At 34.9% G+C, this 12373-nt stretch overlaps 1 protein-coding gene across 4 annotated transcripts in view; it reads left to right on the forward strand.

The window, feature by feature from the left end:
• The window catches only part of LOC140166165 (uncharacterized), a 75475-nt gene that overhangs the window by 36332 nt on the left and 26770 nt on the right, over positions 1-12373 (forward strand). For all 4 annotated transcript variants that reach the window (XM_072189562.1, XM_072189559.1, XM_072189561.1 and 1 more), the window contains exons 3-7: positions 5083-5159; positions 6794-6844; positions 7843-7975; positions 10201-10410; positions 11016-11199. In XM_072189562.1, coding sequence (XP_072045663.1) covers positions 5083-5159; positions 6794-6844; positions 7843-7975; positions 10201-10410; positions 11016-11199 — 655 coding nt within the window. The remainder of the gene's footprint in view (positions 1-5082; positions 5160-6793; positions 6845-7842; positions 7976-10200; positions 10411-11015; positions 11200-12373) is intronic.

Raw genomic sequence — 12373 nt, forward strand, 5'->3', positions numbered from 1 at the left:
TCTATAGATACACTATTTTTGGACACTTTTAGTTAGCTAAACTACGACAATTGTCTGTATTTAATACATGTATTTTACTATTAGTCAATACCTTTCCTTGCTTTAAAGCACAGTTGTTTGCCTTCACGGGAAATGTGAAACATCTTTTATTATTTAAGTACATTACCCCATGCCTTTGTTTGACCTATATTGGTACAGTTCCAAAAATACTAACGCTCTATTCAAAAATCAATTCATGTGACTAATTCCAAATGCAACGTTAGATTCCAGCCACCTCACCCCAAACTACAACGTTCCCTATTCACCTTTTTGTATTCCCCTTTGATTTTACCCCCTCCCCCAAAACAAAAAATAATAACATAGGACACACACATTTGAAATTTAATCGCCACACCGCTAGACTTCTTTACAACAGTTTGACATAATTTGCATACTCCTAACAAGTGATAATGCATTTATTAAACATTAAATGAAATGGGGCTCATATACAAGTTGAGGCATTAAAAATCATAAAAGCTAAAAGCAAATTGTTGATTTTACATGAAATTTCGGTATGTCTGATCTGTATTTTCAGTGAACTGATTGAAGGCAGCAGATCAACGATCCCACTGGATGAGTAACTTATCAGTTTGTGTTCCACAATAAGAGAATTGATCAAGCAGTTGGACTTAAATCTTTTTCTTTTGAAACTAACCATTGTCATTGTCATGACTGAGTTTATTTGTCATATGTGACCATCCAGCACAACTGAGCCCTGAAGTCGCCAATCATCATTTATGAGATATTCAACCAAAATATTCTGCTTGAAATTAGCTTTAAAATGATGTATATCATGTCTATAGTACTTGACATTTAAGTAGTGAAAATCAATAAAGCATTCAATAAATCCGTTGTTTCCTATTGTTTATTGTTAAGTTCAATGGGGCATATCTCAATAGTGGCACTGGAGACATCCGGGCTCAGTTGTGGCGGATGGTCACATATACATTTTTTGACATTAAGGAATGTGCTTAATATCATGATTGATGTTAAATTCCAATTCCGTCGAGTTTTGTAAATGAAATTAAAGGAGTGTCTCCTTTGACGTCAACTTTATGCTAAATCAGCTAAAATACTAATCTATCAGATCACAAAGGTGTTGTTGCTTCCCGCCATATATCTGCTTATTTAATCTAAAAAGATTCAATGACATTGGCTCACAGAAATTTATATAGCTGTTTGCTATTTAACCTTTAACCTTTATAGTCACATGGGCGGTATCATCCCCATGAAGATAGTAGGTATAGATCGGGTAGGGAGAGGTTAAGCTTATCGAATTGAATCTAATTTACTCAATTGAGGTCATCCTATACGCTTATTACATCTACCATTTTCATGTCATACGGTTGCTAAAAATGTGTCTGAGGGGAAGAAACAGCTGATGTAATTTAAAGGATAATATATGGTCATAAAGTTTTCAGACTAAACCAGGTAAAGCGAACAAACATGGAGAAATGTTGCCTAGTTAATTGTTAATCTATTGAACCACAAGCCCAAGCAGGTTGATATTAGTACTATTTTGAAGTCATCAAAGTCCATTTGAAATACGTGTACTCTTGAATGTCTTTGTGTTGATCAAATTTGAGAATGTACAACATCTACATGTAGAGAATATCCCAAATGGGCTTTTATAAAATGGTTGAAGCATTTTATAGTTATTTTTAAGATGAAAATAATGTACAGAATTGTGACAGTTTCAAGACGTCTCTTGCAAATACAATCTAATATTTGCAACAAAAAAGTGACAAAACAATGAATTCTTGTTAACCAGAAGAAACAGTATTTTCATTCAAAATGCAAGAAACAACATCATTGCGATGTATATTTTTTGTAGTCAATTTACGTCATCAGAGGACAATAATCACTATAGATAATTGTTCTTATTTAAGGTTTAAGCAATTTGCACAATCTTGACTATTTTAAGTCGATCGTTTCATTTGTCTCTGAGGTACTAACTATATAGACAATCAAAAGTAACATTTAAAATGCACGAAACACCGTTGTTCCATCCCTTTCAGTTTCAAGTAGATAGCTGTCCATGACATGAAATTTAAGTTGAAAATGCCGACTTCAGTATGGAGGACAGTAATTTTAAATTATTGGGGGTTCATAATATGTGTGGGCAAGAAATGTGCAAGAAGCATACCTGACTTGTGCGGGAGAGTGGAGCCCGGGAGTGGAGCAACCATCTCTTCAACAGAAGTGGGCATCGGTGTGAAGCTCCCATTACCATTACCATGATTACATTGTTGGAATAGGGTCATCAAGCAAATTACATTCCATCTGACCTCAGGCGATGACCCAATGTCATCGTCCTATCAGTCGAAGTACAAAATGCTTTTAGTCGATAACTTGGCAATGTCTCCAATGTCAGTGATTCCCATAACAAAAATCTTTAAAAGGGAGAGCTTGGTCATAGATTACCAAACATGACATACATGTATATCACACAATGAATAGGAACTCGTGTTCAGGAATGCGTTCAAGAAAATACGTGAAATCAGATTATTCTCGGCCGTAGATTACCATAAAAAAAAGGAAAATACTGGTTCTTATACCAAATGACTTCTTTTCTCCATCCGAGTGGTCTTTCGCAAGCGCAACTATAATGCTGTAACAGCCAAGGAGAGACGCAGCGGTGCAGAGTTTGATAATTAACAATGTGATCAAAGTAATGCTCTTCCGTTTTTATAACTGACGTTAACGTTAAAAAACAATAGGCTTCACAATACTAAATCGGACCAGGATGTTACATTAAGATATCAATAATGTTGTTTGCTTGAACCAAAAACTATTCAAAATTTATTTTGAACTCACTACAACCCCCATATTTTAGTATCCTTGTACGCACACAACTTAAAGCCCGTTCTTTATAAAAGACTAAGTAGTTGTTCGTCTGGAATCCAATGCTAGGTAAACTGATATCACAGAAAATAACTAAATCAGTCTATTGATGTCTAAGACTGTTGGATGTTTTTGAACCTCCCAATTTCTCCTCCAATAGCCTCGAGCGAAAAAAGTGAACAAGAAATTAAGTGAGGTGGTCAACCCTACGGGAGAACATATTTTGCAGTTTTGAGGGCAATATGGAGATATAAAAACTGGGTTGTGAACACATATACTTGACGATGATAACAAGTTTAGTTTCCAAACGTCACAAGCAACTACTATATCTCTTAGTTAAAGTGAGGACCTGAGCGCAAGAAGACCGTAAGTCCACTTGGCCCCTCAACATATACACACTAAAGTTACGTATAGTTTCTTAGGGTTTTATAATGTTTAATACATGTTCCAGGGTGAAAACGTCATGAAAAATTATGAGAGATTTGTTTTGGCCCCTGAACATGTATAAAACATTCCCAAGCTATACGAAACTATACGCAACTTAAGTGTATACATGTTGAGAGGCTAAGTGGACTTACGGTCTTCTTGCGCTCAGGTCTTGAAGTGTAGGTTGGTTTTTTGGCCATGTATCAAGAGCACCTGACGCGTAATCACTAAATATTTACATCACTCATTGTGTTTACCTTCTCCATTTCTAGATACTCTTACAATCGCATTGGTAAGATCTATTTTTGTGGTTAGTAAATTTAATCATAAATTTCGTAATTTTATTATGGAAGGTAATGAGTAGTTTCCGATTATGATTTTCTTGTGTTGTGTGAACAATTTAATCCAAGGATAATAATCTGCAAGGAGGTGCTAGAATTAGTTTTGGTGCATTTAAGTTTTGGCGCGCTTTTTTCATCTTTCTTGTCGTCTGTTCTATAAAGGTCTATCATCTGCACATGCAGACTATATGTCGTTTGAACAGGTGAAGAATGTTCACACGGGATATTGTTACCCAAGGGATTGAAAATTGCCCCCTGGGGATGAAAATGAGAACTAAACATAATTGACGTATATGAATATGTTACATAGGTTTTTGTTTTGAGCAATATTTTATTTAATTTTACAATTTCAAAAAGTACGTCTCGTCGATACGATAACTCGACCAGACTGCCCATATAAACCACGTTTAATATAAGGTTACGCAAAAAAATGTATCTGAAACATATATATTTCTGAAAAAAATCACTTGCCGTTGATCATATTGATAGCTTAACTTCATAGGCGTAGATCTTGCTGGTCCTTGGAATTCCTGTGAGAGCACCCCCTCCATTCCTGTCTGTTATGTTGCCATTGATCTAATTTATTATAAAGAAACACAAACATTTTACATTTTACACAAAAATTGAGCTAATTTCCAAACACTTCCCTTGGAAGGCGTACATCAAGGGGCGTACATTGTGTTTTATATCCATGGTGCCTTAATAATGTCCTTTGTGTAACCCTTGATCATGTTCATAGAACACAAAGTGTTTGTGACTTCCCTGGGTACCAGGTTTCCCTCTCTGTTACAAACACTATGAGTTCCCCTTCTTTAAACTACGTTTCAAAGTTTATTTTTAACTTTCAGAGGACTAATATTAATGCTCCGATTCAATTCATTTGACAATTTGTAGAAATAGTGACGTATCCGCAATGAAATTTTAATTGGTGGTAATTTAAAAGCTGCTTTGGGTATTCTCATTCTTAGAGAAATTATTTATTGTATAATACCGTACTATTTAAAGGTACCTAAATTTATATTTACAATTCATTAAAGGCAGCTTAAGCATTTCAAACTACATTGCTCATCACGAAATGACAAGTTTAATAGTGAAATACTGAAATGAAATGTTACCTCGACGCTCGAAAATCGGTTAAGGTCCTACTAAGTGCACAAGACAACACAAGTAAACATTGAATAATAATCGTAGTGTATGTTTGTAGGGTGTTGTACTTGTAGGATGTACCATCGAATATATATGATATACGTAAATGTCATGTTTTAGGTTTAAAGGAAAATCAGTCAGATATACGTGGCTTTTATTGATATAGGAGAGAAATCTCTTTAAAGGGATCCTATTTTGAAAATACCATTAGCACCCTTGTTAGTATATTCTTGCTACTGACAATGATGACTAATATTCCTATATTACCTTTGTTGTATTTTTACAGGGGCCCCGGTAGACCGACTGAGTGGTTACTTAGAGCAACACTGGTCATCTTGGCTTTTATCCACAGTAGTAAATCGCGTAAGTATCATTTCCTATATCTTTTTCAAAACTACCTGTTTCCTGAATTGTGTTTACTTTAGTGTAATTTTTCTAATATAGCTAAAATTATTTTGTCCTAAAGCTGCAATTATCAAATTGATAATTAAATTCTGGTCAACTGGACTATTTTAACTGGCGACGTTTCACATCATATTCTGGATGTTTCCTAAAGCCGTCTGATTTCTCGGCGGCGATTCATCGGTGACCCGTGACGGGATCACAGAACTGAGTCGTCGAGGGATCTTTTGAATAGCAGAACTGTGATGGGTCACAGTTCGGGGTTCTGTGGCAGAACCCCGTCACGGGTCACTGACCAATCGCCGCCGAGAAATCAGACGGTTTGAGGAAATATCCAGGATAGGATGTGAAACGTCGCCAGTTTAAAGAGTAAGTTAGTTCAGTTGACCAGATTTTAATTATCAATTTGATATCTTATATACTTGGATGACTGAGAGTATACTCAAAATAAAGCTATAATTGTTTATAACTGATTAAATACATTAAGCTTGGCAATTCAACTTTTGTAGCATGACTTGAATAAGAAGAAACTTTACCCTACCTTTTTAATTTGACATATGGAGCACGTACGGTGCCAAATAAAAAGTCCTATAGGGAATTTTTGTATCACTTTTCATATTAATTCTTATATTACTGAAATAGGATGATTATGATGGTAATTATATGTTTCAATCTCATTAGCAACCAGATGGTTGTAACAAAAGTAATTTGAAGAATTTAGTACTCGTATCTATTGGTGTGTGGCAAGGAGATCCTATGGTGTTTTTGAATTTTTGTATCATTTTTCATATTAATTCTTATTATATTAGTACTGAAATAGGATGATTATGGTAATAATTATATGTTTCAATCTTTATCATTTGCAACCACTAAATGGTTGCAACAAAGTATTGTGTATGTAAATGACAATGCGATTTGAGTTTCCAGCAAAATATTAATAACTTGAAGATATCAGGATGTATCCTTTCATCATCATGGACTCCAAATATAAAAATTACATTCCTACATGAAGGGGGGTATGTTACAAACGACTATAAATCCTACAATTTGGGCGTAAGCGTTTCTAGCATATTGCTTGTCGCACTGTACCTAGAACAAACTTTCTCTGCCCCCTAGGATCAGTCAGACACAAAATAATGTTCAAACACAACTAAGATGGGATTTTGCCATGCAAATGAGATAGTGTCACACAGTTGGTTTTATATGGTGGATGTCAGTGTTGGTTATTCTTAGGGTTATCCACAATGGCACCAGAAATGTTTGGAAGAGCACGGGGGAGGGGCAAAATGAATTTCGGGCGGGCAATAAGTAGACATTTTTGGATTTTTTACTGGGGAGCATCTGGGAGCGCCGCCACTGGTTACCAACAATTATGCCGGGTTTGCATATTAAGTGGGTACTTAGGCTATATCAGAATAACCAATAAAAGTACGAATTTGTCTGAACAAAACCGTGTTAGTGATGTTTCAATTGGAACTATATGCAGTTTTAATAATGACAGTAGCCCAAATATATAGTACACATTGCCATTTGTAATTATATATAGTAGAATTGTGGTTTAATCTTTTTCAATTTAAATGTTTTTATTATTTCAGAGCTGAATGTAGAATGTCCTGAATTTCAAATAGGTGAAAATGATTTACCAGGTAAGACGTTATATAATATATAATTTACATAGTAGTGATATAAATATAAATACATCTCCCTTCTGCAAGTTCAAACTTTTCGACTGATATCAAGCTAACAATAACTGTAATAGGTCATCAAGCTATAATTAAGAGTTTTCGACCTATCATACAAGCGGTGGGCATACATGTCGTTCACATTTCTTTCTCAGCATATGGCAATTCAATACGTTGCCAAATATTTGGTTACTCCAGTACAAATCAAATCGGGAATCAAATATTTCATAAAGCATATACTGTCCGGGGATTCGTGTAGGGCATCTTGTCTCTTTAATTATATACAGTACATCATAATTGCTAAATGCTGCCTTTTTGCAATATGGTAGTCCATTATGTTGGTTGTCTCCCGAGAAAGGCTATAATTAGGCTATAATATTAGCAAACATGCAACATGCCTTTAAGCCTACGGGACATTACAGACTTCTGTTTTATTTGCCAAATCGAAATCGAATTTATTAATTTGGTTGTTGTAACTTACTTGATCTTAAATGTATTTTTCAACAGCACACGAGAGTTTGTATGAACCATTTTATTTATATTTAGTTTGACCACTTGCTAAGCTGAGCAAACAATGAAACTAAGTGGGAGAAACATGATCATGTCACGTTCCTTGGGCTATTTATAGTCTCACAAGTCAGATGCTACTTACATGATATTTGTAATCTTCTAAAACCAATAACACTTTCAATGACATAGTCTTAACCGATATGACACAAACGAGTATTTAGAACGATTCTTTGCATTTTTGTTTTGCTCTTTTATAATTCTTTAAAAGAAAATAGTGCTATACTTCACATTTATCCATAAACTTACAAAATAAGTGCACTTTAGACCTAAAAATGCGAAATCAAAAATTATGTATATCTACATACTGGTGGCATATTTTCATAATTGAATCAAGTACATTTCTGATTTCATCATCTTCTTGACCATTCTTATATATTTCTTTCTACAAATAGGCTGGGATGTTATCCGGCTCTTTCGGTTGGACGACCCATCAATTGCTAACGGTGTTAGAGTAGTAGAAGGTTCTAACGAATTACAGAAAGCTTATAAACTTAGCAAGACTAATAATTTACGGGCATCAACAAGGTAAGTAGTCAATTCGCCGTACAGGTGATGATGTAACAGGACCAATTACCATAGCAATAAGATGAATACAATTTTTTAATATATCGCCCTGCACTACAAGCAGGTTGCACTCATCACCTGTGTATGTCTGCAATCATTGATTGAATACAATACCGCTCTTTTCAAAGATATTAATCATTCTATAGAATAACGATCCCGGTCTTTGACATCTATGGTTCAATGCATAGGTACCGCGTAAAACGTTGTAGTGCAGGGCGACATATTCAAAAATAAAATATTGCTATGGTAGTTAATCTGATTATTACATCACTTCTATGGGGAATTTACCGCTTGGATGGTTCTGCACCCGGTTCTGCAATATCGGGTAGAGATTCGAACTGGCAACAGACATGAATTATGTAAGGCACAACATCCAATTTGGTCCTATAGCGCTATCGGTAACCCAATGAAACACGATAACACTATGCAAATGTTAATTATTATGCTTCATACAATATATTACATCACCAGGGTATTATAGAAAGAGCCATCGGGCATCGAGCACCGATAGTGCTATAAGACCAAATTAGACGCTGTGCCTAAGTTTACATGTGTTAAATGACTGATTCAATGCTGAAAGCCAGTTCGAGGCTCTACTACCCTCAAACTTGAAGACCGTACAAGGAGTGAATACACTAACGAATCTTAAGCTTCTCATCTCTCACGCAACACCATGTACATTTGTAAAATTATATTTAAATGTCCTTGGTACAGAGATTTATATATCACAACTTGAGGTCAATTTTTGAGCATGGCTGTACTGGTAAACATTGATCTATATCATTTGAACCTTGTTGGCGTAAATGTTGGCTCAAAATGTATTTAGCGTACCAATGTTCATGGTTCAGCTGGCAAAAGAAAGTGAACACAAATAAGCTAAAAGTTTGGCCTGAGCGTTGGGACAGGGAAGTTCAAGTACGTGAAGCACAAGATGGTCTGGGTAATTCTATGACATTTAAACCTATTACCACCCGACAAGATTGAACTGACGACCTTAAAATTAATAATAATATGCTTTTCCCGGAGCCGACTTGCAATTATGCAATTGTTGGAGAGCGTACTATTTATTTATTTATTAATTATTTTTTCATTTATTGTGACAAAACCTGAAGACCATCAATGACAAATTTATCTAGTAATATAAACTGCAGATGGTGTACAATAATTGTGTTACTTGCACATGTAAACTCTACATCATACGTACACTTGTAAGCTTACATGTACGTATATCAGCTGTTCCAAGAGTATAACATTCTTTACAATTTGCAACTAGATAGCGGAACATTATAAACGGCTGATCATGTTGATAAAAGGTGTGGTCATCTTACTACATCTTTGTAATTGCATATTAGTTGTACATCGGTAGCATGGCAACTTATAACTGTTAATATTATATATGGGAAGATTTATTTGTGTCTGCACCAAGTGAAAAAAAGCTACTAAATTTTGACTATGTTAGTTTGTTAAATGCTCTGTTTCGAGAGCAGGACCTTTAATCGCTCGCACGTCGATGAAGGGTACCGTATTAAACTATGCCGCCAGGCCCAATATAACAATTTAAGTGTGGCACGGGGTAGTGCAAATGTAACCAATACAACTGGTGTTATAGCATCATATAAATATAAATTATAGTTACAGCCCTTATTCAATTAAGGCCTTCAAGGGTTGATTAAGTATTGTTGGTCGAGGCAACCAAAAAGAACGATATTCATTGTCCAAATCAATATATTATTGAAAAATAACACCTTTATGTTTTGCAGAAGTTCAGCTTACAAATCATATACTTTGAAAACGTGCTTGATTTATTGTTATTAATGAGTTATGTACGTTTTACAAAAGTAATGTGGTTTCAACCCTCTGTATAACATAACTCAAGACCCCCAGGACCTGCAAAAGTATATCTGTGATATTTGAATCCTTCATAATTCTACACATTCGCTATGAAATGATCAATGCAATTTTTGCCAAAGGTCAATATCATTCGCAGGATGCTGTGAACGACCAACTCACAATATTTGAAATATAGTTACTTACTAAAAGCACGCTCGGCGTTCAAAAGTTCTCTGATAAGTCGAAAATTCGGTTTTAAATTTCATTGTGTGTGCCAATTTTAGAGCTTTATTTCAATAAAAACTCCATCAAAAGTTATTGCTCATCACTTATATCTGTTTAATTTTTCTCCACAGAGATTTGTTTCCTGATGGTCTTCCAGAAGAGTTTTCATTTGTTGCATCTTTCCGTATGAACACAAATTCAGTGAAGAAAGATTGGGTACTATGGCAGATTCGGGACGCTGGTAACACCCCACAAGTCGGTATTCGTCTCAATGGGGGAGAAAAAGCATTACAATTTATTTATGTTGACACCAATAGGCAGCTTCAAAGTGTTACATTTAGGTAAGTTATAGAATACAATAGTTGTTACCCGCAGTAGGCCGTTTGTGTTAACTGCAAATATCTCTTAAATTATATGATGCCAAAAATAATACAGGCAGCCCAATAAATAAGTTAGCAGGTGATGAATCATGACCTTATATAATGAAAGACAGAGATAAAAAAAAAGACTAGTTTGCGTCTGAAATTCTGACAACTAGACAGAAAATGCCGTACTGCGCAGGTCGGCAACCAATCATGGCGCGCATTTGCCCTGACGTCAGACGCGATTTAGTCTTTCTGTCTTTCATTATAGCTATAAAGTGAGGGTCGATTTCAAAACTCAAGGTAACCGTAATGACCGCAATGTTGTTTTCTTTCACATTATTAATAAAATTGAATTGAATATAATTGAATTGAATTGAATTGAATTGAATTAATTTGTGATATCAACCAAACAACGAAGCCTGAGTTTTACAATCTTATTCAATTTTATTTTTAGGGTACTGTAATAAACTTTGTTTTACCACTTGTTCGTACACCAATTCTCTTGAGTTTTTTTTATCATGGTATAACGTTTAAAGATGGCTCACGGTAAAAATTTTCTTCGCTTTTGTATCTTTTTACAGAAATGTGGAAAATCTTTTTGATACAAATTGGCATAAATTACATCTGAGTGTTATGAATGATCGGGTGTCAGTGTATATAGATTGTAAACTGAAATCTACTGTAGCCATTCAACCACGCGGTATTATCGACACACGAGGCGAAGTCAGTATTGGCAGAACGCTAAGAAATAATGAACCTGTTGTAGTAAGTACAAGAAACGTCATTACAATGCAATATATTACAATACAATACAATACAATACAATACAATACAATACAATACAATACAATACAATACAATAGGCATTTTCAATTTCTTGGTTTTGGTACTAGATTTGGTCATGTGGTTTCCTTTTTTTGTGACTGGAACTGAACTGTCACTAGCAGATCAAGTTAGAGACGTCGTATGTGAAATCGTTATTGTTAGGAGACCGCTGATCAAAGTAGAGAAAACGCGTGCTGCCTGATATTCACGACCAAAGCTACATACAATTTCAGGCATGTGTGGATGTTTACAAATCGCTCATTAATTTTGATAGACAAGACACGTATCCTCTAATCTCCCAGACAAGACACGTATCCTCCAATCTCCCATGTCCAACTTTCTCCAACATTCTAGTTGTGTCAACATTACAAAACCCAAAAACTTGGAAAAGCCCAATGAAATATGATAATATAATACAGTATAATACAATACATTATAATGCGAGTATAATGCAGTAAAATACATTACGGTGTAATACTATACAATACATTCTAATACAATACAATGCAATACACACATCTGACATAGACACATAATGACCAAAATATATTTTTGTGCATGTGATTTGCTAGTGACAAAATACAAATAGCTATACTTAAACTGTACTTTGTAAAAGTGATGTTTTAAGCTCCTTTTGTTTTGTCTTTTCAAGCCCAAATTTTGAAACTTGTTATGCATAACAGTTATTATCAACATTGTTTTCGCAAGATACCCTGTGTAATCCGTTGTTAGGTTTAGTATTGTCACACCTTTGTGCCCACCTGAATAACAATATAACATAATTTTACAATAGCCATGTTCAGACCATTAGTTTAGCGCTTACCTACGGCCGAAAGTCGCAAGCAGGTAAAATGGGCTGATGATCCGTGGTATGCTACCTTCTAATTATGACTTTACATAACATAGATACTATTGTAGTACGAAATTACCGTGTTTCCTTTAGTACCTGTCATTTTATAGTAGGGGATAATAGTTATTCTTAGTTATGAAATACCCATTGTTTTCTCAATGTGCACATAGATAGCATTACGTACGTTACATGTTAAATGCAATTCTTAGTTGTGAAATATCCATTGTTTTCTCAATGTTTATAGTTCATTACTCAATATAGTTT

The sequence above is a fragment of the Amphiura filiformis genome, chromosome 12, assembly GCF_039555335.1.
Source record: "Amphiura filiformis chromosome 12, Afil_fr2py, whole genome shotgun sequence".
Lineage (NCBI taxonomy): Eukaryota > Metazoa > Echinodermata > Ophiuroidea > Amphilepidida > Amphiuridae > Amphiura > Amphiura filiformis.